The sequence below is a fragment of the Oryzias latipes genome, chromosome 3 (assembly GCF_053564925.1).
Source record: "Oryzias latipes strain Hd-rR chromosome 3, Olatipes_Hd-rR_3.1".
Classification (NCBI taxonomy): Eukaryota; Metazoa; Chordata; class Actinopteri; order Beloniformes; family Adrianichthyidae; genus Oryzias; species Oryzias latipes.
In genome coordinates this window covers 42,327,308-42,354,786 of record NC_136239.1, presented here as the reverse complement: position 1 = coordinate 42,354,786, position 27,479 = coordinate 42,327,308, and the positions used below count along the sequence as shown (strand labels likewise).

The window sequence follows — 27,479 nt, the reverse complement described above, 5'->3', positions numbered from 1 at the left end:
TGGCGTGTCCTGCAGTACCGCTCCATCAACCACCGCGTGGACTCCGGCTCTCTGCGGATGTACAGATGCTATTACTCCAGGCTGTGTCAGTGGTACGTTCCCCGTCTGGACACAGAACTTCCACCGTGGGTCCCGGAAATGGGTTTGCAGTTCGAGTCCGTCTGCTTCATCACTGTCGTTCTGTGCCACAGAGATTAGCTTAAAACCAAAGCAGCCATGACCACGCCCCCAAACCAGCTCCAGAACCCTTTTGGATCAGACTCACTGGTCCCGTCCATTCTTTACGTCAACTCAGTGAGGGATCAGCGTAACGATTGGTTTCTAAAGCGAAGGACTCGCCTTGGGAGCAGATGTGTGTCTGCCGGTTTGCAAATCAGAAACGGATTCTGGCTAACGGCTCATGTCAGAGAGCTGCGGTTCTGGTACGTGAACCTGATCCAAAGCTTCTTCTATGAACCCTTGAACACCGGAGCCATTGCAGACAAACGGGCTCTTTGAACGACGTAACTCTTCGACAGTTTACGGGAATTCCATCAGATCTAGAGCGGAGAACGGCAGCTTCAGGTCTGATGGAATTAGGATCAACGGTTGGAGAGTTCCGGTAGTTCCAAGAATGTCAGAACCAGAGCAGCGCTGCCTGGCTCAGGTGTTACTACATCCTGACTGACTGAAGTGTTAAAATGGCTCAGGGGGCCGTTTTTTAAGTTTCTGAAGGATCCAGCTGGTTTTAGAGAAGGGTCTGGTATTTTCCAACGTGCTGAACAGTCACAACTGTCACCATGGAAACCAAACACATGGAGTGCCGGATCCAGACAGACGGATGCAGACGTTTCCATGGAAATCAGCAGGAAACGGGAAAGGGTTTAGTGTGTCACACTGACGTTTGTCCCACTGACTGTCAAGGAGAACTGGGCTGAGTGCCCCCTCCCCCCTGGCATTCCAAACAGGAAGTACCTGCTGGCTCCAGGAAGCCAAAAGTTCCTTCTGATGGTCAGAAAACCCAGTCTGTTTTTTAACATCTTCTTGATGATCCTCATTTTTGTCATAATTTTCTGTAGTTCAGGTTATTCAAGGTATAAACCAGGGGTGTCAAAAATATGGCCCACGGGCCGTATCCGGCCCGCCAGGTGGTTAAGTACGGCCCAAACATGAAGAGTAAAAATCATAAGGATGGTTAAAAAAGAAAGCAAGTTTCTAGTCCATTCCTGTGGCGAGTTATGATTTTTTAAAGAAATAACCGAAATACGCAATTCTGCCACTAGGAAGAGCAAAGGAAAGGCAAAACAGGTGAAACAGCAAATCTCTGCACGTGCCAAAAGCGAAACATAACAGCTCTGCGTTTAAGTAGAAAGCAGTTTGGTTACCTGAAGCCTCACCGCTGTTATGTTGCTATAAAGATGATCAGTAGCGACACCCTAATTATGGAGAGAAATTAGACTCAGTCGGATTTGTTGAATTTGTAAATTGCATTTTGTATTTTTTTTCATTTTATATTTTTTTAACTTATACACAAAACGTATTATGTGAGTAACAAATCACGCACAAATCCAAATTTATGCACAAATCCTAATTTACGCACGCACAAATCCGACAGAGTCTAATTTCTCTCCATACCTAATGACCAAAATGTTGTCAAAAAGTGAAGTAAAGTGAAGAGATTTCCAGGAAAAATGGACGTTTTTTTCTTTCTTTCACGAAGCTGAATGCAAAACCCCATGCTTGTCATGTCATCAACAGGTTGCAGTGTTCAAAGACTACAACATTCAGAAGCACTAAGAGACTCACCATAAAGAAAAGTTTCTGGATTGCTTCAGTGTCAGATGTAAAATATTCAGTCTGTATAAAATTAAATAGACCAACTTTTTTTTAATTGAAATTAATTTTATCCGAGATCCATTGGCCCCAAGTGATTAGGCTACTATGTTGGTTGAGGCATTTTTTCAAATTGAGTAAAAAAAACTAAAACAAACCTGTTATTTTGCTTTTAATTCATGGTCCTGCCCACTTGATATCAGACGGGCTGAATGTGGCCCCCGAACCAAAATGAGTTTGACACCCCTGGTATAAACTCACCAATCAGAGGCCTCAAGGGTAAACGGCGTTTACTTCTAGAGCGCTTTTCTACCGTTCCTCGAAGGCCCAAGGCTCTTTTCAGTCCCAGTCACACACTGATGGCGGCTCCGCTGCCGAACACTGGCGCCAACCTTCCACCAGGGGCAAGGTGGGTTCAGTGTCTTTCCCAAAGTCACTTTGACACATGGGTGGGCAAGGCGGGAATCAAACCTGCACCTTCCGATTGAAGGTCAATTTCCCCTGATCGGAACCACGGCCTCCCCACGTAAAAGTAGGTGGAGCTTGCCCCACATTCAACATTTTAAACATTTGATTGACAGATTTTGTGTAGTTCACTTTCAAGTGGTAGGGGTGTGGCCTTCCAACAAGCCCAGTCCTGATTGGTGAGAATGGTTGCCATAGAAATGTTGTAGAAATATCAGACCAATCACTGCTTACAGACACTGTTTGGCTCCAACATGGTGGTGTCCATTTCATGAAAAATTTAAATTGACTTCATTTGGTTGAAGCTGGAATGAACCATTTTCTATTGGGGGGGGGGGTGACACTGTCAGCTCAGTTCTCATAAACAGACAATGGCTTGAACCCTGTTTTGTACCTAAGGCTCATTTCCCAAACTTGTCAGACGTTTGGTGACTGTTGAGAACCACACAGGAAATGGAACTGTAGGTTTCTGCAGACGGACCTGAGCGTCTCCACGCTGATTGGTCAGCTCAGTCTCCCGTTGGTCCCGCCCCTGCACAGGGTTTTGGCCGCCACCATCACAGTGGTGTTGTTGCTGGCCTTCGTGGAGCGCCCTTCCTCCCTGTCCAAGACTTCGGACCTCCGGCACCGATCTGAGCCCTGGAATCCCCCCTGCGGCCTGACGGAGAGTATCGAGATGGTCTGTCTCCTCATCTTCTGCCTGGATCTTGGTATGAAGGTAACCAATCTTTCGTGGACACAAGCCTACTGATCACTGCCCCACCGCCGCCTCACCGCCGTTTGGTTTGTCTGCAGAGCTACTTGATTGGCTGGGAGGAATTTAAGAAATGCAAATGGTTGATCAGCTACATGGTGGTTCTATCGATCTCCATCATCGACTGGGTGTTGTCCATCAGCATGCTGTGTCATGAGGTGAGGCCCCTCCTCCTCGCTGCAGAACGGCATCTCCCAGCTTCCAGAGCTTTCATCGTGGGGGGGTCATACGTGACCTCTCTGCCTTTGTTTCCTCATCAGACCCTGAGAGTTCGGCGACTTTTCCGGCCTTTCTTCCTCCTGCAGAACTCGTCCCTGATGAAGAAGACGCTGAAGTGCATCAAGAGGACTTTGCCAGAGATTGCCAGGTAGCCTCCATGTTTGTACTTTTTTACTCTCAGAGCAAAATTTGTTGATTTCAGCTTAGTGGTTCAATTGTGTGATCCAAATCTGGTTCTGGTTCTGCTGTACAGTGATGGAAAAAACCGACATGCACTTTCCTGTGGACTTTATTACTGAAACCAGAAACTAATAAAGGTCGTTGGGACCCTCTGGGGCTTTCCCTCCCCATCACAGAGAGGGGAGGGCACTGAGAGGGTTGGGGAGGGGGGGTCAGATATTATGGCGGGGGGGGGGGGGTTGTAGTGCGTCGGGTTTTAGGGGGGTGGCTGTGGCTGCGGGTGCGTGGCGATCCCTGGGTTGCTAGGGTCGCGTGCCTGGGCTGGCTTGCGGGGACGGGGCGCCGGTCGGGTGGTGGCCGGCTCATGGGTTCCGGGGCCCTGGCTTCGTCCCTGGCCTTTGTCTCGGTGTCCGGCGCCCGGTGGCCCCCATGGCTGCTGCCTGGTACGGCTAAGCGCTCCTGTCTTGTGGCCTGGGGGCCGGACACTGGGTTCGCTTGTGCCTCTGGGCATTGGGGGGGCCCCTGTAGGGGGGCCCTCTCTGTGCCTGGCTGGTGGGGTGGGCGGTCCCCTCCTCCTCCCCTCCCGGGCTGCCTGGGTCCGAATGCTGGGGGGGCTTCTGGCCTGGGGGGCTCTCCTCCCCTCTCCTGGTCTGGCTGGTCTGGCTGGGTAGGTTCTGGCTCCCTTTATGAACACACGGTTCACGTCGGCAGCATGCATGTATCTCCACCCCCACGTGCACGTGCACACTGCTCCCTGTCTGCTTCATCCCTCCTCCTGACCTACAGTGTATTGATGGACAGATTTTTTCTCGCTCATCTTAGTGTCAGATTTTCACCTTTGATGTAACATTCGTCTTTCCAGCAGATCTGGTATAATTGTTACAGCTTAAATTAATAACTTAGTCAAATCAGTGCTTGTATCCCCCACCTTTTCACCTTTCTTCCTTTTACTCTCTTCCACCCTCCCCTCACATTCTTCCCCTCTCCCTCCCCACACACACTAAATGTAACAAATAAATACAAAATAATACGACAAAAAGGGGTTTATACAAATCTACACTCTAGTTTCTTGAAGCTATATAACCTCTTTTTGTGATAGTAAAACCTGTCCAACACAAAAAGCCTTCAGCTCTAATCTGTTTGCTCAGCTGTTGGACAGAACAAGTTAAAAAGCCCGTTCACCAGTTTGCTTGTTCACTGGCTTACCTGTTAACCTATTCATAGGGTTATCTGTTCACCGGTTAACCAGTTCACCGGTTAACCTATTCATAGGGTTATCTGTTCACCGGCTAACCAGTTCACCGGTTAACCTATTCATAGGGTTATCTGTTCACCGGTTAACCTGTTCACCGGCTAACCCGTTCTCCAATTAACCCGTTCTCCTTCTCTGCAGTGTCATTCTGTTGCTGGCTCTCCACCTTTGCCTCTTCACCATGATCGGCATGCTGCTGTTCGCCAAAACCGCCGTGAGTTCATGCCCATGCACGCACGTGTGTACGCTTGAGTTGGTGTGTGTTTTTGTGTGTGTGCGCTGCAGGTTTTTACCTTTTTTCCCCAGAACTCTTGTAGTTCTGTAGCGGAGGGGCGTGGCTGCAGAAGCTCCTCCCCCTGCTCACTGGCGTCTTTGTGTTCAGGACCAGCAGGAGAACGAGGAGTGGCTGCTGCACTTCAGAGACCTGCCGCGGTCCATCACCTCGCTCCTGGTTCTGCTCACCACAGCCAACAACCCTGACGGTACGGCACCAGAAGAACCGGGTCGAGAGGTTCCGTTCTCTGAGGGTTCATGCTTTCTTCTGTTGCAGTGATGATCCCCGCCTACTCACAGAACAGAGCCTACTCCATCTTCTTCATCAGCTTCAGTGTGATTGGTAAGCTGAGGGGCGTGGCCTGAGGTGGATCCAGACCGTCGGCGTGCTTAGAGCTGTTCTGTTTTGCGCCTGCAGGAACCTACTGTCTGATGAATCTGCTGACCGCAATCATCTACAACCAGTTCAGAGGATACCTGCTGGTGAGGCACTCTGTCCTTCTCATGTGGAGCGGGCTGAGATGGTTCTGGCAGTGGTTCTTGGTCCAGTTTCCGTCATTCTGAAGGTTCTGATCCCCTGAAGTGTTCTCCATGTTTCAGATGTCGCTGCAGACGTCCATCATCCGGAGGCGGGTCGGGATCCGAGCAGCCTTCCAAGTCCTCAGCTGTCAGAGAACCCAAGCCTCTGCTCAGTGAGACTCACACATGCTAGTTGCCATGACGACGGGGATCCCCGTCTCCATGGAAACCTTCATAACACCGCGCTTCATCTCCATCAGGGTCCTGGTGAGGGTCCACGCCGTGCTGAAGGTCATGTCCAGAGTCAAGATGAAGAGCTACTACAGAGCCGCCATCAACGCGGTTAGGCCACGCCTCCCTGCACATCAAACCCGTGTGCACGTGCACGGGGTCACTGACCTTCGTCTTTTGAAAGCAGAAGTTCTGAAAACATTCCAAAGGAAGGTTTAGGATGTGATGTAGCTGCAGATAGTTGGAGCCTGAAAGAGGCGGAGCTTGTCAGCATCCCCCAAGCATGCCCCCCCCACCTGTGTCAGGGTTGGGGGGTGGGGCTAAAGGTGTCTTTGTTGTCCTCAGGCGGTGCAGGCGCATGCAGACGTGGGCTTCATGGACCGCGAACAGTTCCAGAAGGTGTTCGATGAGCTGGACAAAGACCGCATCACAGAGGTGAAGCCGCCGCCTCCCAGTCCAGGCGTCTTCCTCTTTCCCGCCTCTGACTCTGCTGTCTCTGCAGCATCCTCCTCTTCCTCAGTACAGCAGCGTCCTCCTGCAGAAGCTGCAGCAGCTCTTCAGTCACTACTACCTGACGGTGCTGGGGAACGCCGTGGCGCTCACCAACGTCATGTGCATCTGTGTAAGTACGGCGCCCGCCGCCGCCAGCGCCGCCGTCGCTCTGTCTCACCGTTGGATCTGTTGCAGACCGTCCTGGTGCTGAACTCCGAGAAGACCACGGTGGAGCGGAACAACTCCAACCTGGAGGTGAGTTCCCCGCGACCTGAGGCGGACAGGGAGAACTTCCCTGCCACCTTTAGACCAAACCGAGACCCCACCAGACCTCATGGACCTTCGTCCAGAACCAGCTGCTGGTCCGACTCGGAGCAGCCAGGGCTGTGGGGGGCGCCCCCCTGACCGGAAACAGGGGGGTGTCATACTGTCCCTCCAAATGCGTCCTAACGCTAACCTGAAGAAACGGAAACGCCTCAAACCCATCCACAGCTGAAGACAAAAGCATGACCTCTGCGTGTTCGGAGCAGAAACAAACGACAACACGGACAATCTGAGGAACCATGAAGACATTCTGAAATGCATGCTGGGTAACGGTGCAGCAGTCCTCACAGAGGGTCTTCAGAGGAGCAGCTTCTCGTCCTGCTTCTACTTTGAGAGGATCAACTTCCCTCCGTCCTGGGGTCTGATGTCTCCTAAAAATGATCATTGATGTGTTTGCAGATCATCAACCTGTGCTTCATCCTCTACTACCTGCTGGAGATGTGCGTGAAGATCTTCGCCTTTGGTGGGAGGGGCTACCTGTCCTACAGGAACAACATCTTTGACGGCGTCCTCACCGTCCTGCTGCTGGTATTTGCTCTAACTTCCTTCCTTACATTTAGCATGAGGCATTTTTGAGATTCTCTTCACTCGTCACCTGTGGGACCAGGTGAGCAAAGGGAGGGAGGAGGAGCTTATGGAAGACCTGCTCTCAGGTATTATGTTCCTGCTTTGAGCCTTTGCAGCATCCTGGGGTTTTCTTACCTGTAATTAGACCTTAGTTCATTTAGCGTCAGACTAGGCGACATTCTCACTCCTCCAAGTGTTTCAGCATCAGCCAGGCTTCTCTTTAGCTAACTTTAGCAATGGTTAGCATAGTTGCCGTCGTTGGTTAGCATAGTTACCGTGGTTGCGTAGCATAGTTACCGTCGTTGGTTAGCATAGTGACTGTCGTTGGTTAGCATAGGTGCCGTCGTTGGTTAGCATAGTTACCACACTTGGTTAGCATAGTGACCGTCGTTGGTTAGCACAGTGACCGTCGTTGGTTAGCATATTTACCGTTGTTGGTTAGCATAGTGACCGTCGTTGGTTAGCATAGTGACCGTCGTTGGTCAGCATAGTAACCGTCGTTGGTCAGCATAGTGAACATCGTTGGTTAGCATAGTAGCCGTCGTTGGTTAGCATAGTAGCTGTCGTTGGTTAGCATAGTTGCCGTCGTTGGTTAGCATAGTGACCGTCGTTGGTTAGCCTAGTGACCATCGTTGGTTAGCATAGTGACCGTCGTTGGTTAGCATAAGTGCCGTCGTGGGTAAGCATAGTGACCGTCGTTGGTTAGCCTAGTGACCATCGTTGGTTAGCATAGTGACCGTCGTTGGTTAGCATAGGTGCCGTCGTTGGTAAGCATAGTGACCGTCGTTGGTTAGCATAGTTACCGTCGTTGGTTAGCATAGTGACCATCGTTGGTTAGCATAGTGACCGTCGTTGGTTACCATAGTGACCGTCGTTGGTTAGCCTAGTGACCATCGTTGGTTAGCATAGTGACCGTCGTTGGTTAGCATAGGTGCCGTCGTTGGTAAGCATAGTGACCGTCGTTGGTTAGCATAGTTACCGTCGTTGGTTAGCATAGTTGCCGTCGTTGGTAAGCATAGTTGCCGTCGTTGGTTAGAATAATTGCCGTCGTTGGTTAGCATAGTAGCCGTCGTTGGTTAGCATAGGTACCGTCGTTGGTAAGCATAGTGACCGTCGTTGGTTAGCATAGTTACCGTCGTTGGTTAGCCTAGTGACCATCGTTGGTTAGCATAGTGACCGTCGTTGGTTAGCATAGTGACCGTCGTTGGTTAGCATAGTGACCGTCGTTGGTTAGCCTAGTGACCATCGTTGGTTAGCATAGTGACCGTCGTTGGTTAGCATAGGTGCCGTCGTTGGTAAGCATAGTGACCGTCGTTGGTTGGCATAGTTACTGTCGTTGGTTAGCATAGTTGCCGTCGTTGGTTAGCATAGTGACCGTCGTTGGTTAGCATAGTTACCGTCGTTGGTTAGCATATTTGCCGTCGTTGGTTAGCATAGTAGCCGTCGTTGGTTATCATAGTTACCGTCGTTGGTTAACATAGTAGCCGTCGTTGGTTAGCATAGTTGCCGTCGTTGGTTAGCATAGTTGCCGTCGTTGGTTAGAATAATTGCCGTCGTTGGTTAGCATAGTAGCCGCTGTTGGTTAGCATAGTTGCCGTCGTTGGTTAGCATAGTTGCCGTCGTTGGTTAGCATAGTTGCCGTCGTTGGTTAGCATAGTAGCCGTCGTTGGTTAGCATAGTTGCCTTCGTTGGTTAGCATAGTTGCCTTCGTTGGTTAGCATAGTTGCCGTCGCTGGTTGGCATAGTTGCCGTCGTTGCTTGGCATAGTTGCCGTCGTTGGTTAGCACAGTTGCCGTCGCTGGTTAGCATAGTGACCGTCGTTGGTTAGCATAGTTACCGTCGTTGGTTAGCATAGTTGCCGTCGTTGGTTAGCATAGTAGCCGTCGTTGGTTGGCATAGTTGCCGTTGTTGCTTGGCATAGTTGCCGTCGTTGGTTAGCACAGTTGCCGTCGTTGGTTAGCATAGTGACCGTCGTTGGTTAGCATAGTTGCCGTCGTTGGTTAGCATAGTAGCCGTCGTTGGTTAGCATAGTTGCCGTCGTTGGTTAACATAGTTGGCGTCGTTGGTTAGAATAGTTGCCTTCGTTGGTTAGAATAGTTGCCGTCGTTGCTTAGCATAGTTCCCGTCGTTGCTTAGCATAGTTGCCGTCGTTGGTTAGCATAGTGACCGTCGTTGGTTAGTATAGTTGCCGTCGTTGGTTAGCATAGTGACCGTCGTTGCTTAGCATAGTTGCCGTCGCTTGTTAGCATAGTTGCCGTCGTTCTCAGCTGTCTTGGTTTTTCTGTTTCGTGATGTTTACAGTGTTAAAATGCGATGAGTAATAAAGTTTTGTCTTGTTTGAAGGTTCTGCAGGTCACCATATTCATCAAGTACACCCCCCCGAGCCCCGTGGAGTGAGTCTGACATTTCTGCCTTTAGTCTTCCTTCAGTTTAAATCCTCTTTGATGTTTTTAGCAGAACCTTTACATTTACATGAAATGTCAGAATGAGACCTTTCTAGGCTCTGTGGTTTCCTGGTTGCCATGGTGACCTGGAATGTGGGTCTGCTGCTTTCCATGGAAGCTTATGATGGACGTCATGTGTCTGCAGGAGTAACTCGTCTCTCTGGGAGCTGGTCCGTCTGGTCAACATGCTGATCGTCTTCCGCTTCCTGCGCATCATCCCGGACATCAAGGTGCTCGCCGAGTGCTGCTGCTCTGCTGCAGCTCCCAGCAGCAGCTGGACCGTAGATGCTTCCTCAGCACTGAAGGGGAGTCTTCCCAATGACCGTGTCCGTGTTCTCGTCCTGCAGCTCATGGCTTTGGTTGCCAGCACGCTGATGGACCTGGTGAAGAACCTCCGAGCGTTTGCAGGGATTCTGGTGGTGAGTTCTGCTGTGGTTCCAGTCGGATCCTCCCCGGCTGTCCTGGTGTCGTCACGCCGTGGCCTTTCCTCCTGCAGGTCGTGTACTACGTGTTTGCGGTGTTAGGGATCTGGCTCTTTGAAGGCGCCATCAAGCCTCCTCCTGGGATCAGGTGAGGTTCCTGCAGGTTCCTCAGGAGGAACCAGAGGTGACGGCCTGCTTTGTGTTTCAGTGGGCTGTCCAACACCGCGCTGCAGAACGTCTCCAACGCCAGCATGGAGTGCGGCACCTACGAGCAGCTGGGCTACTGGCCCAACAACTTTGATGACTTTGCTGTGAGTAACCGTCACCTGCAGAACGCCTTTGAGGTGGGCGGAGCAAACTCCTGTCACTGCGCCCGGTCTGTAGCAGAGTGAGGTTGGCGTGCTCTTAGACCAGGGACGGTCTCCAGAGTCGACCTGTGACGACCAGAAACCTTGGAGACCTGATGATGTTTCTGCAGAAAGACGAGTCGTTTCCTCTGCGTTTCTCCGTCAGGCGGCGATTATTTTGCTCTACAACGTCATGATCGTCAACAACTGGCAGGCCTTCATGGACGCCTACAGCAGATACACCTCAGAGTAAGACACCTGCAGCTTTGATGATGATGACGGTGGTGATGAAGATGAAGATGATGACAATGGTGGTGATGAAGATGATGATGATGATAATGATGATGATGATGGTGGTGATGAAGATGATGATGAGGATGGTGATGATAATGATGAAAATGATGGTGGTGATGAAGATGAAGATGATGGTGGTGATGATGAGGATGGTGGTGATGAAGATGATGACGATGGTGGTGATGAAGATGAAGATGATGATGGTGGTGATGAAAATGATGATGATGATGACGATGGTGGTGATGAAGATGAAGATGACGATGGTGGTGATGAAGATGAAGATGATGATGGTGATGATAAAGATGATGATGATGACGATGATGGTGATGATAATGATGATGATGATGGTGGTGATGAAGATGATGATGAGGATGGTGATGATAATGATGAAGATGATGGTGGTGATGAAGATGATGATGATGGTGGTGATGAAGATGAAGACGATGGTGGTGATGAAGATGATGACGATGGTGGTGATGAAGATGACGATGGTGGTGATGAAGATGATGACAATGGTGGTGATGAAGATGATGATGAGGATGGTGATGATAATGATGAAGATGATGGTGGTGATGAAGATGAAGATGATGGTGGTGATGATGAGGATGAAGATGATGGTGGTGATGAAGATGAAAATGATGGTGGTGATGATGAGGATGGTGGTGATGAAGATGATGACGATGGTGGTGATGAAGATGAAGATGGTGGTGATGAAAATGATGATGATGATAATGATGATGATGATGATGGTGATGAAGATGATGATGAGGATGGTGATGATAATGATGAAGATGATGGTGGTGATGAAGATGAAGATGATGGTGGTGATGATGAGGATGGTGGTGATGAAGATGATGACGATGGTGGTGATGAAGATGAAGATGATGATGGTGGTGATGAAAATGATGATGATGACGATGGTGGTGATGAAGATGAAGATGACGATGGTGGTGATGAAGATGATGATGGTGATGATAAAGATGATGATGATGACGATGATGGTGATGATAATGATGATGATGATGGTGGTGATGAAGATGATGATGAGGATGGTGATGATAATGATGAAGATGATGGTGGTGATGAAGATGATGATGATGGTGGTGATGAAGATGAAGACGATGGTGGTGATGAAGATGATGACGATGGTGGTGATGAAGATGACGATGGTGGTGATGAAGATGATGATGAGGATGGTGGTGATGAAGATGATGAGGATGGTGGTGATGAAGATGAAGACGATGATGGTGATGATAATGATGATGATGATGGTGGTGATGAAGATGATGATGAGGATGGTGATGATAATGATGAAGATGATGGTGGTGATGAAGATGATGATGATGATGATGATGGTGGTGATGAAGATGATGATGAGGATGGTGGTGATGATGAGGATGGTGGTGATGAAGATTATGATGATGGTGGTGATGAAGATGATGATGAGGATGGTGGTGATGAAGATGATGAGGATGGTGGTGATGAAGATGAAGACGATGATGGTGATGATAATGATGATGATGGTGGTGATGAAGATGATGATGAGGATGGTGATGATAATGATGAAGATGATGGTGGTGATGAAGATGATGATGATGGTGGTGATGAAGATGATGATGATGATGATGATGGTGATGATGAGGATGGTGGTGATGAAGATGATGATGATGGTGGTGATGAAGATGATGATTATGATGACATTGGTGGTGATGAAGATGATAATGACGATGACGATGGTGGTGATGAAGATGATGATGAGGATGGTGGTGATGATGAGGATGGTGGTGATGAAGATGATGATGATGGTGGTGATGAAGATGATGATTATGATGACATTGGTGGTGATGAAGATGATGATTTCACAGATGGTCCAAAGTCTACTTCGTGTGTTGGTGGCTCACCTCTTCAGTCATGTGGGTCAACCTGTTTGTGGCGCTCATCCTGGAGGTGCGTATCCTCCCCCTCCTCCTCCCCCTCCTCCTCCTCCCCCTCCTCCTCCTCCTCCTCCCCCTCCTCCTCCTCCTCCTCCTCCCTCTGAAACCTCCTGTTTTCCTGCCAGAACTTCATCTATAAGTGGGACCGCAGTCACAGCTGCTCCATCACGGAGGTGGAGAAGATCCAGTATGAAACGTCCATCCAGCTCATGTTCAGGTATCTCCGCTCCGAGGTTTCCTGATGTCGGACCTGTTCTCTAGAACTTTATGACTTTCTCCCTGATGTCCTCAGGGAGCAGATCCAGGAGCCAACGGAGGAGGAGTTACTTTGTCAGCTTCACCGACATCCTCACCTGCATCTGCAGTGGTGACTTCAGCGCCCAGAACCAGAACCACCCAGTCAGACCAAACCCAGCTGCAGCAGTTCTTCGGTTGCAGGTGAAACTGCAGCTGGAGCTTCTTCCAGGTTCAGAGACAGAAATGACAGACCTCCCCAGAACCAGCAACCTTCAGGGTGATGAGACCTGCAGCATTTGTAACCGTTGCTCAGAAGGACGGAACCACTCCAGAACATCGCCTTTCAGCAGAACTTGTGCAAAGGACCGTTTCTTCTGACGTGAGTCGGCAGCAGAACCGGACCAGGTGACCTTTATCCACGTTTGACCCTGAAAAATCCACAATGTTCAAAAAAGACCCCCAGTGTTCATAGAGAACCGGAGCGTTGCCATAGCAACTGGAGCTAAAACATGTTCGACCAAAACCCTCGTTCAGAACATCGTTCTGAAACAGAAGTCCTGTTTCACTTTAATGAGTAACCATCCAAACCGCGGAAGCCCGTGTGGCACAGGAAGTGCCATCACGCACTAACGGAACCGTTCTTTCATCTTCTCTGAACCGCTCGCGTTTTCTCCTGGAGGGTGTTGGCACAGAAACATCCTGACCTTTGAAAATGGAGAACTGATCATCTGAACATGGTAGTGTTTAAGCATCAAACTGATGGGAAAGTGATGAAGAGGAACCTGAGGTTCACCTGAAGCTTCATGAACACGTGACTGAAAGTCAGTAGAAAAAAACAAAGTTGACTTCATCAAATCCATCATTTGATTAAACAATAATAAGATTCAATTAAAATAGAAGAGTTCCTTAAAGTTTATTATATATGTTAGTCTGCATTGGTTCTGAATGAATCTATCATTTGGGTTTTTTGGGGAGTACGAAGCATTTCTGTCCGTTCTGAACTCTACAGCACCACCTACTGGCAAACATGGTTCAAAAGGGAAACATGTCACTTTATTGAAATGTATTTTATCAGGAAAAAAGCAGCTGCTGTTTACACAATGGATGTAAAATAAATATTTTACAGAAACCTTTGTCCTCTGTGTTTGTGTTGCTGCTTTCAGCAAACTCCATGATTTTTTTCTGGATGAAGCCGAGTCGTAATTCAGGAGGACCGAACCACAACAACAGAATAAGGTTTTCTTCTTGGAGCATCTGCATGGAGGCGGGTCTGCGTGGAGGCGCGTCTGCGTGGAGACGCGTTTGCGTGTAGGCGCGTCTGCGTGGAGGCGCGTCTGTCTGAAGGCGGGTCTGTACGGAGGCGCGTCTGCGTGGAGGCGCGTTTGCGTGGAGGCGCGTCTGTCTGAAGGCGGGTCTGTACGGAGGCGCGTCTGCGTGGAGGCGCGTCTGCGTGGAGGCGCGTCTGCGTGGAGGCGAGTCTGTACGGAGGCGCGTCTGCGTGGAGACGCGTCTGCGTGGAGGCGCGTCTGCGTGGAGGCGCGTCTGCGTGGAGGGGCGTCTGCGTGGAGGCGCGTCTGCGTGGAGGCGCGTCTGCGTGGAGGCGCGTCTGCGTGGAGGCGCGTCTGCGTGGAGGGGCGTCTGCGTGGAGGCGCGTCTGCGTGGAGGCGCGTCTGCGTGGAAGCGCGTCTGTCTGAAGGCGAGTCTGTACGGAGGCGCGTCTGCGTGGAGACGCGTCTGCGTGGAGGCGCATCTGCGTGGAGGCGCATCTGCGTGGAGGCGCGTCTGCGTGGAGGGGCGTCTGCGTGGAGGGGCGTTTGCGTGGAGGCGCGTCTGCGTGGAGGCGCGTCTGCATGGAGGCGCGTCTGTATGAAGGCGGGCCTGCGTGGAGGGGCGTCTATGTGGAGGCGCGTCTGCGTGAAGACGCGTTTGCGTGGAGGCGCGTCTGCGTGGAGGGGCGTCTGCGTGGAGGCGCGTCTGCGTGGAGACGCGTTTGCGTGGAGGCGCGTCTGCGTGAAGACGCGTTTGCGTGGAGGCGCGTCTGCGTGGAGGGGCGTCTGCATGGAGGCGGGTCTGCATGGAGGCATTCAGGGTAGAATCCTGCAGGTTTGGCTCCATCCTGCCTGAACCTGCCCCGCTGTCAGACCTCTGAAGGACTGATTTGCATAAAAACAATGTTTGAAGCCGTTTCTGTCGTCGGAGCTGTGTTTCCGCCTCCAGGCCACGCGGGGCGCTGTAGCTCGCGTGAGCGCGGCATCAAGGTGGGATAGCGAAGCAGGAAGTTCGTTGGAGTTTGGCTGAAAACAGTTTCTTCTGACAGATTCTCGTGTTTTTTGTTTCCTCGTGGCTCCGGTCTCCATGGAGGGTGAGTGATGTTTTCACAGGGAAAAGAGCGGAAAGTTCTCGTTGCATCTTTCCCAGCGCACGCGCTGCCTGGCACGTGCAGCTTTGTCGGATGAACTGCGGGTTCTGTTGTTGGTTCCGACATCCGCTGGTAGAACTTAAGTTTGTTCTCTTTTTATATTTGTTCTGTGTCCAGCATTAGTTCCGCTGGTTGTCATGACAACAAAGAAACAGTTTTTACTGGTTACTTAACCCTCAACCAAACGTCCAGGGTTCTGCGGTTCTCCTGCAGAACTAACCCAGTCTCCTCGGACAGAGCTGGACTTCTGAGAAGTTTCCAGCCAGCAGGTGGAGAAGCTCCTCTTCCTCCTCCTCTTCCTCCTCCTGTAACCAGAACACCAACGTCCAGCCAGCCTCGCGTCGGTCCTCATGAAGGTCAGGGAACATTGAACAGGGTTCAGGGAGGAACCTTCAGATGAAGAAACCAGCAAATGTGTCTGAGATGAAGATGGATCTGTGTTCAGGATCAGGAACGGATCCATCAGAGGAACAGATCACGGTGGATCCAGCTGAAGAACCGTGCCATGTTGATCTCTAAAACATTATTTTTTACATCATTTTTTAAGTCATTCCTGTTTGTCGTGTGATTTATTGATGCCTAAGGATTCTTAATTCGGTCTGAACCGGAACCGGATGATGATAAATCATGTGATAAAATGGTGACGGAAGAACAGGATTATATAAATTTATTCTCCTCCCTTTAAAGCAATATTTAGTTTGATGTCTAATTATCCTCAGTTTGATACGTCTTTGTATGAATGTATAACTGCTGATTGTAATGTTTTTGTGGATTATTCTGGTTTGATTGCTTGAAATCAACCATTTCAAATCAAAAACCAAGTCAGCAGACGTTCTGTGGTTTTCAGCCCGGAAGTCCAGGAAGGTTCCTGCTGTCCGGACTCGCTGAGGCGTAGAAGAGTTCTAGAGTCCTGGATGAGCTCAAACCTGTTTGTGTTCCTCCACAGAGGCGCTGGTTCGAGCCCCGCTACCCCGGGAGCTGTTGAAGGTCCTGGGGGTGGAGGTCAGGAGGCGTCTGCAGGATCTTCTGAGCGGAGACGTCTCTTCTGGAATAACTTCCTCTCCTCTCCAGCCTCAGAGCGGCTCCAAGGCGGCAGCGTTCACGGAGGCCTTTCTGGGCAGCAGCCTCCAGCGGCCCGGCAACCACGACCTGAAGAACCTGCTGACCCACAAGGCCGTGATCCTGGGCTACGCCAGGCCCAAGAAGCAGAAGACCAAGAGGAGCAGCAAGAGAGCCAAAGGGCTCACCGCGCAGCAGAAGAAGGCCCTGAAGGTCTTCCAGATCAGACCAGAACACCAGAGGTTGGTGTGGACCGCTCCCGTCCAGCCGCTCCCGGCCGGCGCCGCTTCACCGCGTGTGGTTTCCTCCGCAGGTACGAGCTCTTCCTGCCTCTGCATGACCTCTGGAGGCGGTACGTCCTGGACCTGTGCGCCGGACTCAAACCAACATGGTAAGCCGGCAGGTTCCACGTCTCCTCCAGCAGAACCGAGCGCTGAGTCTCTGCTTCTTCCAGCAGTCCTCAGTTTGTGCAGCAGAAGCTGCTGAAGGCGGACCTCCACGGCGCCATCATCACAGGTCAGTTCCACCTGTCAGGCTGGAGGCCGGTTCAGACCAGCAGGACTCTGAGGGTAGAACCTCTGAACTCAGCAGCGGGAGATGTAGAAGAACGTTCTTCTCGGAGAACATGGAGGCTCTTTGAGTCAGAAGAACCTCCTTCAGCCTGGAGCTGAGGCGCTGAGGCTTCGGGGTTCTGCTTCGTCATGATGGAGATCCGGTTCTGAGAGATGCTCGGTCTTCCTCCTGCCCCAGAACTCAGAAGAATCGTCCGTGTCTCTGTTCCGCAGTGGTCCGGTCCAAATGCCCGTCGTATGTGGGGCAGTCGGGGATCCTGCTGCAGGAGTTCAAGCACGTCTTCAAGATCATCACCAGAGAGGACCGCCTGAAAGGTGAGGGAGTAGCTCCTTCAGGTTCTGAGGTGTCGGACCCGAGGAGAACCCGAGGAGGCGGTTCTGCAGGAACCCGGACAGCTCCTCAGGAGTTTGGAGCTTTGCATTTGTGGACGGTTTCAGACTTCCTTCCATCTCATCTCGTCACTGGAGCTTTCACAGGAAAGCTGGTGTCTGCTGGCAAGGTGTGGTGACGCCACTGTGATGTCACTTCCTGTCTCCGCAGTGATCCCTAAGAGGAACAGCGTGTTTTCTGTGGAGGTCAACGGCTTCGTCTCGCACATCTATGGCAGCAGGTTTGAGCAGCGAGCCAGCGAGCGCTCTGCCAAGAAGTTCAAAGTTCACGGCAGCATCGACCTGTGACAGAGGCTCCTCCCACTGGACGTCAGAGGAACTGCAGCCGCAGAGCGAGCTGTGATGGGCTTTTATTTTGAAGGGTTGTTGAGCAGTCTTGATGATCTTTTGGTCTCAGACTGAAGATGCAGCTTCTGGGTTAGAAAGGACACCCACCTGTGACGACACCCACCTGCGACGACACCCACCCGTGACGACACCCACCTGCGACGACACCCACCTGTGACGACACCTGTGACGACACCTGTGACGACACCTGTGACGACACCCACCTGTGAGGACCAAGACGAGCTCCGCCTAGCAGAGCGTGCACGTTTTACAGTGTGTGCACGTTTTACTCTTGTTGGCGTTTTTGTTCAATGACTTTAAATGTGCAGACAAAAATAAAGCTCACATCTGTTTATTTGATAATGATACAACTGAAGACTCCGCCCCTCCACACAGGGTTGCCATGGTAACCCCCAGAAAGACGATGCAGCCTGTTTTGTGCTCGGCTCAGTTGCACAAAGGTCCGAATGCTTGTGACGGGACAGGAAACGGTTCCTTCGGGGTTCCTGTTTGTCTTAACCCTTCTTCTATCCTAGGCACTTTACCATTGGGAGTGGGGTCATCTAGACCCACTAGACAGAGCTCTGAACCTTTTTTCTTCAATGATTTGTGATCTTCACTGGTGTCCATGGATTATATGAAATCTTTCCACCTTTATCCACCTTTGTCATGGTAGGGAGAACATTTCAATGGAAGGGGGGGGTCATCTAAGATAGCACAAGGGTTAAACAGGAACTTTATTTTGAAATCTTGGTTCCTGCAGGGATCTTCTAACAGGAACAGCAGCTGCAGAACCAAGCCTCTACAGATGTTCTGGATGCAGTAGCATCCATCATCCAAAGGGAGACGTCTGCCTTTGCAGCGTCTAAGCCCCACCCATCGCCACAGAGGCCCCGCCTCCATTTCCACAGCCACCAATGAGCAGCAGAGGCTCTGCAGGAAGCAGCTCAGTCTGCTGGTCTCTGGAGGACGGCGTCTGTGTGGGATCTTCACATGGGAGTTTGTCCTTCTGTGGTCTGCTGCTGCGGTTCTGGAGGTTCTGCTCGCTCAGGCGTTCATCAGGCAGGTGCGGCAGCAGAACTGCCGGTAGAACTTCCTGTGGCAAAGGCGGTTGGTCTTCACCATCTCACAGAAGACTTCATCTGCTGCAGACAGTATAGCTTTCATCTGTAAGGGGGAGGAGCTTCTGCAGCAGGTTCCTCAGGTGAAGGTGGACTTACCGTTGCTGCAGGACGCGTTCTTCAGGCAGGTTCTGCTGATCAGACTGAAGCCCGCCTTGCATTTGCTGCAGCTGCTTCTGGGTCCACTGCAGCTCAGGCAGTTTTCTTCACACCTAAAGCAGAGGAACCAGAACTGCAGACGCGGAACCAGAACTGGGGAACCAGAACCCCTCTCCTGCAGGATCTGCACTGCTCACCCACCTGGTACAGATCTGATGAGGGAGTCCCGCCGCCTCTCCCGCGTAAAACCCCGGCGAGCACACCTGGACACACCCCCACTCCTGCTGCAGGTAGCCCTCCGCGCAGCGCAGACACTGCTCCGCCCCCGGCCCTGAAACACAGTGAGGTCAGAGCCCGGAGGCCGCGCTGACGCGCCAGGAGGTTCCTGCGGCTCCCACACCTGAGCACGTCCTGCAGGAGGAGTGGCAGGAGCGGCAGCGCAGCTCCTCCACGTGGAAGAAGGTCCCGCCGCCGCACTCGGGGACGCACGCCATCCCTGCCAGACTGAAGCGAACGGGCCGTTACCGGCTGCTCCTCACAGGCTCACAGCCCGGAGGTGGTCTTCATGTACCTGTAACCATGGTGACAGGCCGTGCACACGTCTGGATGTTGGACACATTCCATGCAGCTGGCGTGACACTCCACGCAGCGCCGCTGACCTGCAACACAGATGTTAGAACCCAGAGCCGCCATCAGCCTGAAGGAAGAGCGTCACAGAGGCCTTCATCTTCATCAAAGTGAAGAAGGAAAATATTGTCTTTCTAAACATCAACGTTCAAGTTTTGGAGTTAGTTGGTAGAACTCGGTGAAATCACCGGATTTTTACGGTAAAATCCTGATTACTAGAGAAGTTTCCATGTTCAGTGAGAAGACAAATCAGAAGATGAAGATGTCGGAATAACGACGGACGGATGGTTCCTGTGGAATCACCACGACTCGGAGCAGAACGTTCCTGAGCAGACGGTCGGAGAGGAAAAGGAAGTTCTGCAGATGAAACCGGAGACTGGATGAGGTTCTGGGACCAGTGATGGTACCGAGCAGTTCCTTTAGAGATGGACCAACGCTGTGGTCATGTGACCTGCAGCTGGTTTTGGGACCATTCAAAGCCCCATCTTGGTTGGACGTGACAACAGATTCTTTCCAGGAATGGGCGGGACCAAGAACCCTGTCAGTAGTTGGAACTCTAACTCAAGAAGGTCTACAGCGGCTTTAGGCTGAAGCGGTTCAGACCCCCTGGTGGGTCCCTGCCGGTCTCAGGTTAAAAACATCTCACTGAGGAACATGGCGGTTCAGTAGTCCTCACTAAGGTTCTACACCAGAGGACTGAACCCAGTAGGTATGGTCTGGATGTGAGGTCATGGTTCTGTCCATACAGGGTCCTCAGAACCAGCCTCCTAACGTCGATCTTAGGACAGGAAGATGGTTGCAGACCTGCATGTGTGGAAGAAGCAGATAATGAGCAGGATGGAAGCATCAAACATCCTCAGATCTTCTCCTGAGCCCAGGTCTCCATGATCATCACAGACTCCTTCACCTCCTCTTCATCATCCAATGTTATCCAGTGTCAGAACCACATCTGCCTGCAGTTCTGGAGCCACGTTTCAGCCCTGCTGCATACTCACTTTCATCTGGGAAAGTCCCGGGGGGGCAGGTGTCCAAGCAGCTGGAGGTGAGAAGGTTTAGGTACAGGCCTCTCCTGCAGGACAGGCAGTCCCTCGCCGACTGTCCGTCGCAGGTCTCACAGCCTCTGAAGCAGCGCCGGCAGAGGCGGGACGTCTCGTTCTTGTAGGTTCCCCGTGGACACTGGAGAACGCAGGTTCTTCAACCGCAGGAAGGGGAGCAGAGTCAGTCAGGACCGTCCCAGCTCAACAGGTAAGAACTCCACCTTCATTTTTTCTCTTACCTGCCTCGTTTCAAGCTGGCCAGACTGAAGTGGCTGCAGCTCAGGCAGTGCTCCGCTGCTGGTCCATCACAGCCCCGATCTCCACATTCTCTGTGGCACGAGCCTGGATCAGAACAGTTCCCATCATCCCCTCGAGTCAGTCCAAACTCACCAAGCAACAGCTGAGACGACAGATCAATGTGTCCTCTCTGAATTTAAAGTGTGACTCAGAAAACTGGAGGAGGTGGAATCTGAAAGCACAGAGTGTAACTCTATGCAGACGATACATTCCTGTTTGGATAGACTCGCATGATCACCTCAGGACTTCCTGGTTTGCTTCAAATAGAGAGGCAGAAGGTGGGGGCTGTCTTTGACTGAACACCTTTGATCACTTCATCAGTTTTCTCACCGTTGTACTCTTTCTCCTCTTCCTCTTCCTCCTCTGGCTCCTCCGGGATCTCCAGCTCTCCTGAACGAGGGGGAGGAGCAGTAGGGTCCTGGTACAGACTCTGAGAGGTACCATAAAGGATCAAAGTCCATTCCTTCAGGTTTCCTGTTGACATGAGATCAATGATGATGATGATGATGATGATAATAGTTTGGATGTGAGGCCCGCAGCTCTTACCCAAAACTTCTAGGTTGCGGAGTTTGGATGGAGTGTCTTTGACCTCCAGGGTCCACGTACCGTTTGGAGTCTCAGCCCAGAAGTGGACGGTCATGAACTCCCAGTTCCTGAAGCCCTCGCTGGAGCTGTCCAGTAACCTGAGGAAGAAGATCAGAGAGACCCTCACCGCAAGCCCTGGAGAGGTCCGTGGAGGGCTCCAAGTCCCAGGATCATGAAACCCAGAGGATCTTCAGACAAGCAGATGATGTTCCAGCTGCCGTCCACCGCAGCGTTGAACCGGTGGAGCCGCGTTCTGGAGGACTTCAGATCCGGTTCCCGTCTCACCTTCTGGCCAGCAGCTGGGATCTCGTTCCAGCCGGAGAGATGAGCTCCATCTCCAGGTCTCCTCGTCGTGGATGAAGCAGCAGCACCTTGACGACCACGTGCTCCAGGTGCTGGACGTGCTGCTGAGGGTCTCCTGAACATCCAGACGTGGTGATGCTGCTGTTCAGGCGCAGTCCTGCATGGATGTGCCTGGAACACGGATGACCCGTTTTCATTCTGCAGCTCCTTTCCGGTTCCTGGTCACCACACGAGAACTTCACACGCCAACGGCGTCAATCCAACCAAAGGAGAAGAATGAGGCCAAACGTCTGTTTGAGCAGCACATCCAGACGAGGAGACGACCCGGAAAAGGTTATAACGTTTTAGAGGAAAAGAAAAAACAGCCAAACGTGAAACAACCTGGACCAGGACCCCAGACCAGGACCAGGACTGGACCAGACCAGACCAGGACCAGGAATGGACCAGACCAGACCAGGATTGGACCAGGACTGAACCAGGACTAGACCAGGACCAGACCAGACCAGGACTGGACCAGGAGCAGACCAGGACTAGACCAGACCAGGACCAGGGCTGGACCAGGACCAGACCAGGATTGGGCCAGGACCAGACAAGAACAGGCCAGACCAGGATTGGACCAGGATCAGGACCAGACCAGACCAGGATTGGATGAGGACTGGACCAGGACCAGACCAGGACAAGACCAGGACTGGACCAGGATCAGACCAGAACAGGATGGACCAGGATCAGACCAGGACTAGACCAGGATTGGATCAGGACTGGACCAGACCAGACTAGGATTGGATCAGGATCAGACCAAGACCAGACCAGGATTGGATCAGGACTAGGACCAGTACCAGGACCAGAGAGCTTTAATCTGGGTTTGAAGGAACCAGCTACAATGAAGTTCTGAAGCAGCAGCTGCAGATGGTTCTGCTCTTTCTAAAGAACGGGAGGGGGGGGGGGGTCTGTTCTGCTCACCTGCTGCGCCGCCCTGACACCTGACTGCAGGTGTGCTGAGGAGGAACGGGCCTCCACCTCCTGGCCTCCATCACCATGGCGTCGGCGTCCACCAAGCCGAAGCCGTACAGGTGACTGACTGAGACAGAGCGGCAAAGTTCTGCTGCTCAGACGGTTCCAGCCCAGAGCTGAGGTGGGAGGAGTCTCACCTGTGAGTCCTGCAGCGTTGGTCTTCCAGTCCTCGGCCTTCAGGTGGGCGGGTCTGGACGTCTTCACCAGCAGGTGCTGCACGTCCCTCCAGCTCAGCAGAAAACTGCAGGAAGCAGAGAAGCAGCTGGTCCCAGATGCTCCGGACCGGTTTCCTGTCCCAAATCTAGCAGCCACTGATAGGAGATTTAAATCTGACGCTCAGCGAGTCGACCTCTGACCTCCTCGCAGAACACGACTCACTTGGCCTCCAAGGCGAGAGCAATGACTCCGGCCACGATGGGAGCAGAGATGGAGGTGCCGGTGTGAGCGTCGGTGCAGCGCTGCCACAGATCCGTGGTTACCTGCGGGGAATCGCCTCGGCGTGAGCACCAGGGTGCGGTTGTTGGTCCAAATCCAAGCGGACTCACGATCTTCCTCTCGTGAAACTCTCCGCTGCTGTAGGTGGTGACCATGATGGAGCTGCAGACCTCCAGGTACCACGGCCTGTTCCCGTTCTCGGTGGTGCTGGACACGGAGATGGTGTAGATGCTGCTGGTGTAGCCGTCACACGAGCAGTGGTCCGCCTGGCGGCCCCCGTTCCCCGCGGCCCACACGAAGATGGAGCCCAGGCCTCTGCGGCCCTGCAGGAAGACGCAGCCATGAGCGCCGGCTCCACAGCCTCCGTCACCGACGGACCCGAGAGAGGACCTTCTGGATGCCTCGTTCAAAGGCCTGCCTGGTCAGGGGCCCCGGCCCGTCCACCGTCCTGCCGTCGTCCTTCGGCCCCCAGCTGGCGCTGTAGATGTGGATGTAGTCCGGACGGATCCCCAGGGATTTGGCCTCCACGATGTCGGTCACATCTCCATCCAGCATCCGAATCCCTGCAGGCAACAGTTCAGCCGCTGAACCAGCTGGAGGAACCCGAACGGAACCACGGGTTCTGGTTCTGATGGGAACCTTACTGAAGTGGTTTTGCATGGATCCAACCAACAGAACTGCAGTTTGATTCCTGACTGAAAAACATCCCATTTAGGAAACAAGGTTTTTCACAATAATATGAAAACTTTCTTCTAATCTGGAAAAATCCTTTCAAATTAAAAAAGGTTCTTTGTTCCCTAAATCACTGGGGGAGGAGCTTCTGTAACATCCATCGACCATGTTTAAAATATGAAACGCCTTTCTTTAAGAGACCTTTTGAAAACCTTGTCCTCTTTGGCTTGCCGTAGATCCCCACTAAAACACCCACTAATGGCTGAACACTTTACTTCACCATCAATGTGGACTAAACCTGTAGGATGCTGTTCGCTCGCCATCGCTGGCGTGACCGTCTGAGGTACGGGTCGGTCCTGCTCCCCCCTGGGGTTATTTAGACCCACCGAGGAGCAGAGACCAGCCTCTAGGCCAGGGGTGGGCAATTCCAGGCCTCGAGGGCCGGTGTGTCTGCATGATTTCCAGATAGTCTTGCCCTACTCATGGCTGATTACCTGGTTCAGGTGTGTCCAGCCAATTAGAACATGCCAGAGCAGGGTATGCTGGAAAACATGCAGGAATGCGGCCCTCAGTGCCCACCTCTGCTCTAGGCCAAAGGAACGTTGGGGGCGTGGCAGTGATGTCACTGCAGAACAGCTGTGTGTTGGTCTGGACGCAAAAGCAGACTCCACCCACTCTTCAATCATAGACGGAAACCCCTTTAATGGAGTGGATTCGGTCTTTGTCAGGGAAAACGGCGAGCACGCCATTGGTCGGTTCTGTCCACGGCCTGGCGTTTGGAAAGGCTAACTGTGTGGATTCTGGCCGCAGCAGTGGCGACTTCACTGACGGTCAACTGTGACGTCATCATCACTGTTTCTACCTTTTGTTAGCATTTACACCTGAAGGAAAGAAGTGGAGACGTTTCACCTGGACCTGATTCCCCGGACCTTCAGCTCAGCTGGACCCATTCCGGTTCTGCTGAAACTTTGGCGCCGCGTTCTAAAGGCGCAGCAGGAACCTTCAAAGTGTGGAGAACAGCGGCTGGACTGACCTCCGATGTGAGCGTTGTAGGCGATTCCCACGATGCACTGCGAGTTGTTGGCCGCTGCTGCCACCTCCCCCGCACACCTGGTTCCATGTCTCCATGTGAAAAGAGGAAACAGAAACTCAGACGTCACAGAGGCTCGTGGGTCCAGGCAGAACCGGGAGATGGAGCCACAGAAGAAGGTTCTGAGGAAGTTCTTTAACGCATCAGATGTTCAGGAGCTCCACGGGGAAGAGCCGTCAATCATTCCTCTCAGAGGAACCAGGAGAACGTGGCGTTTGGACCAGCGCCGCGGTAACGTGTCTGTTCTGATGTTGATTCCTTCAGAACCGACGGAGCAGAAGTTTGCGTCTGCTGTGCAGCTAGCATTAGCCGTTAGCGCTCGGCTCCACTTTCCCGCCCAGGTCACAGCTTGACCTTCATGATCAGGATCTGTGTGGAGGTTGGTGTTCTGGTTCTGGTGGGACCGAGAGCTTCTCAGAAGTCCAGCTCGGTTTAGACTGAAGAGGATTCCTCTAGAACAGGGGTCCAAATCCAGGCCTGGGGGGCCAGCCTCCTGCTGGTTTTCCAGAATCTCTGCCTCATCTGCTGCTGATCACCTTGATCAGGTGAGTTCAGCCAATAAGGAGCTTCAGTGGCAGGTGGTTGGAAAACATGCCGGACACCGGCCCCCCAGGCCTGCATCTGGGCCCCCCCTGCTCTAGGTGGTCACTAAGATACTCGCTAGAAGCTCTAGGTTTAGTCGTCCTGCATCACAAAGTTCAGCTGGACGTCCCTCCACCCCTTAGGGTCATGCTGCTGCCCCTCCCTTATCTGAGCAGAAGCCCCGCCCACGGACGTTCTGTAAACGTCCTTCACTGTCAGGTGTTTGGGTTCGGCCCACAGTACGGAGGTTCTCCTCAACCAATAATATGCTGCAGCGTGGAGCTCCGCCCCCTGTGCCCCACCCCCACCAGCAGAACCTGCAGCTGGGAAACCTGAGCGGTTCCTGAGGGAGAGCCCTGCAGGACTCCGTCCATCTTACACGTTTTCGTTGCGGGAGTCGTAACGTGGCGTTGGGTCGTGGTCGTTCCCGTTGATGTCATAACTTGCGAGATGATCCTGCAGAACAAAGCCCGGTGAGGAAGGTTCTGGTGTCCCAAACCTGCCTGGATCTCCATGCTGGAGGGTGTTCCTACGTAGTTCTGGCTCAGGTCAGGGTGGTTCCGCTCGATGCCGTCGTCCAGGATGGAGACCACCACGTTTCTGCCGGTGTAGCCCCTCTGCCAGGCCGCCAGAACATTCATGTCGGAGCGGCAGCGGCCGCCGTCGTCCTGACAGTTCTGAGGAAACCACAGGCGTCAGGAATCGGGACGTTTGGAGGAGGAACCGCGGTGGACCTCACTTACAATGTACCACATGCTGGACCATTTAGGGTCATTGAAGCCGAGGAAGGCGGGGTCTGTTTGGGCGATCCTCTTCACTCTTGGCTTGACCAGCTGCTGCTGGGCCCACGCCACCTTCAGAGGAAGAGGAAGAACCCGTTCAGACAGGAAACGGAGGAAGACGCTTGTGTCCGCTGGTCCACACAACTCTGAAGAACCGGGTCTGAGAGGAGCCCCATCCGGCCCCGCCCCGCCTGTTTGGAGTCTCACCTGTGCGTCCAGGTGGATGAGGCTGTGGGGGCCCCTGTGGGGGAGGGTCGCTCTGCGGACCACCCTGCTGTGGTGGAAGTGGTAGAGGTCCTGCAGACCCCCGATCTGCCCAAACACAAAGACCTGCAAAATGAGAATCCGGCTCCGCCCACACAGCTGTAACTGCAGGGGGGGGGGTCCAGCTGGACTGAGCTGCAAGAATCTGGAATCTGTTAGTCCCCCCCCCCCCCATTCTAATGTTCAGAAACCAACTTTGAACCTTTTTATTTACAGACTAACAATCTGGAACTGATCTAAAAGCCGGCTGCACATCTGCTGATCAGAAACTAACGTCAGGTATGAGATGTTTTCAGAAGCTTCTCAGCTTCGTCCTGAAACATCTGTGAATCTTTGCTGAGGGAAAAGTTTCATGACGCGTCTCTGAAGTCGGTTTTCCCGGATGTTTCCTCTTCTTCCTCGTTTTCTCCTCACTCTTCCTCTCTGGCTGGTGGAACCTCCGAGGATCTGTGACAGACCCGTACCTGTCCCAGGTTCCTGTATCCATACTTGGCTGCGACCGCGTCCGCCTGATCCGGACCCCCGAGGATCTGGACGGCCCAGTGGTTGGTGTAGCGGTCCCTCCGCCCCGACGCCACGGCCGAGCTGCAGAGCACGAGCAGCAGGAGCGGACTCATGTCTTCTGCTAACCTTCCTCGTCTGTTTCCACTCAGCTGAGGAACGGGGAGGTTCCCCTCCACCCGAAAACCAGCCCCCATCCGGCGGAGGAACCGGGAGGAACATCTGCAGCTCCTAATCAAAGGAATCTGAGGAGGAGCTGCAGGTTTCCTCACAAGTAGTGCAAGATGGTGTAGCGGTCTGCACGCTCACATCACAGCAAGAAGGTCCTGGTTCAAATCCCAACTGGGTTCTCTCTGTGTGGCGTTTGCATGTTCTCCTTTGTAAATGTTCCCTCGGTCGTTCCTCTGCTTCCATCTCAGCCCATGAGGACATTCTACACAGCAGGAGTGTGATTGGTCCGTGTTTCAGTTCTTTCTGGGGGGGGGGTTCCAGTAACTATCCTAGGCACTTTACCATTGGGAGTTGGGTCATCTAGACCCA

The 27,479-nt window shown here is 52.5% G+C and overlaps 3 protein-coding genes across 13 annotated transcripts in view; 2 read left to right on the top strand and 1 right to left on the bottom strand.

Moving 5' to 3' along the window:
• Positions 1–13,895, top strand: part of tpcn2 (two pore segment channel 2) — a 28,278-nt gene extending 14,383 nt beyond the window's left edge. For 2 of the 4 annotated variants that reach the window (XM_023953819.2, XM_078944789.1), the window contains exons 3-25: positions 16–92; positions 2,818–2,995; positions 3,073–3,189; positions 3,292–3,398; positions 4,824–4,896; positions 5,065–5,164; positions 5,233–5,298; positions 5,374–5,438; positions 5,556–5,647; positions 5,735–5,816; positions 6,051–6,140; positions 6,208–6,327; positions 6,393–6,452; positions 6,921–7,049; positions 9,432–9,481; positions 9,678–9,762; positions 9,880–9,951; positions 10,029–10,102; positions 10,163–10,265; positions 10,468–10,550; positions 12,461–12,542; positions 12,655–12,746; positions 12,822–13,895. In XM_023953819.2, the coding sequence (XP_023809587.1) occupies positions 16–92; positions 2,818–2,995; positions 3,073–3,189; positions 3,292–3,398; positions 4,824–4,896; positions 5,065–5,164; positions 5,233–5,298; positions 5,374–5,438; positions 5,556–5,647; positions 5,735–5,816; positions 6,051–6,140; positions 6,208–6,327; positions 6,393–6,452; positions 6,921–7,049; positions 9,432–9,481; positions 9,678–9,762; positions 9,880–9,951; positions 10,029–10,102; positions 10,163–10,265; positions 10,468–10,550; positions 12,461–12,542; positions 12,655–12,746; positions 12,822–12,900 (2,076 nt within the window). In that variant the 3' untranslated portion in view covers positions 12,901–13,895. Of the gene's footprint in view, positions 1–15; positions 93–2,817; positions 2,996–3,072; positions 3,190–3,291; positions 3,399–4,823; positions 4,897–5,064; positions 5,165–5,232; positions 5,299–5,373; positions 5,439–5,555; positions 5,648–5,734; positions 5,817–6,050; positions 6,141–6,207; positions 6,328–6,392; positions 6,453–6,920; positions 7,050–9,431; positions 9,482–9,677; positions 9,763–9,879; positions 9,952–10,028; positions 10,103–10,162; positions 10,266–10,341; positions 10,551–12,460; positions 12,543–12,654; positions 12,747–12,821 lie in introns of all 4 variants that reach the window. The other 2 variants (XM_078944788.1, XM_078944787.1) reach the window with 1 other exon arrangement.
• Positions 13,896–14,986: 1,091 nt separating this feature from the next.
• On the top strand, positions 14,987–17,896 carry pop4 (POP4 homolog, ribonuclease P/MRP subunit). Of its 2 annotated transcripts, none has more exons than XM_011493741.4 (7): positions 14,987–15,128; positions 16,132–16,187; positions 16,257–16,486; positions 16,558–16,635; positions 16,702–16,760; positions 17,030–17,131; positions 17,358–17,896. In XM_011493741.4, the coding sequence occupies exons 1-7, from the start codon at positions 15,122–15,124 to the stop codon at positions 17,492–17,494; spliced, it is 669 nt and encodes a 222-aa protein (XP_011492043.1). In that variant the 5' UTR covers positions 14,987–15,121; the 3' UTR covers positions 17,495–17,896. The 2 variants fall into 2 exon arrangements, with proteins under 2 accessions (XP_011492043.1, XP_004085369.1); XM_004085321.5 differs by having other exon boundaries at positions 16,699–16,760.
• On the bottom strand, positions 17,870–27,274 carry pcsk6 (proprotein convertase subtilisin/kexin type 6). 7 transcript variants are annotated; one of them, XM_011493739.4, is made up of 21 exons: positions 26,903–27,274; positions 26,382–26,486; positions 26,136–26,246; positions 25,926–26,069; positions 25,772–25,848; positions 24,754–24,842; positions 23,439–23,611; positions 23,159–23,371; positions 22,992–23,092; positions 22,751–22,854; positions 22,563–22,680; positions 21,585–21,773; positions 21,261–21,397; positions 21,045–21,188; positions 20,657–20,759; positions 20,376–20,572; positions 19,325–19,412; positions 19,154–19,257; positions 18,955–19,084; positions 18,754–18,866; positions 17,870–18,678 (listed from the first exon to the last, which is right to left on the bottom strand). In XM_011493739.4, the coding sequence occupies exons 1-21, from the start codon at positions 27,134–27,136 to the stop codon at positions 18,581–18,583; spliced, it is 2,772 nt and encodes a 923-aa protein (XP_011492041.1). In that variant the 5' UTR covers positions 27,137–27,274; the 3' UTR covers positions 17,870–18,580. The 7 variants fall into 7 exon arrangements, with proteins under 7 accessions (XP_011492041.1, XP_020556399.1, XP_020556400.1 ...); XM_020700740.3 differs by having other exon boundaries at positions 26,136–26,486; XM_020700741.3 differs by having other exon boundaries at positions 22,992–23,371.
• Between the last annotated feature and the right edge of the window lie 205 nt (positions 27,275–27,479).

What these genes read in the sequence shown, in the direction of transcription:
- pop4 (XM_004085321.5), top strand. An exon ending in TGAAGGTCCTGGGGGTGGAG is followed by an intron (nt 16,188 to 16,256) that starts GTCAGGAGGCGT and finishes TCTCCTCTCCAG; the next exon opens with CCTCAGAGCGGCTCCAAGGC. An exon ending in CCACGGCGCCATCATCACAG is followed by an intron (nt 16,761 to 17,029) that starts GTCAGTTCCACC and finishes TCTGTTCCGCAG; the next exon opens with TGGTCCGGTCCAAATGCCCG.
- pcsk6 (XM_020700737.3), bottom strand. Translation starts at nt 27,136, where the DNA reads ATGGGGGCTGGTTTTCGGGTGGAGGGGAACCTCCCCGTTCCTCAGCTG. An exon ending in CTGACCTGAGCCAGAACTAC is followed by an intron (nt 25,849 to 25,925) that starts GTAGGAACACCC and finishes TTTGTTCTGCAG; the next exon opens with GATCATCTCGCAAGTTATGA. An exon ending in CTCCTGCAGGACGTGCTCAG is followed by an intron (nt 19,085 to 19,153) that starts GTGTGGGAGCCG and finishes ACTGTGTTTCAG; the next exon opens with GGCCGGGGGCGGAGCAGTGT.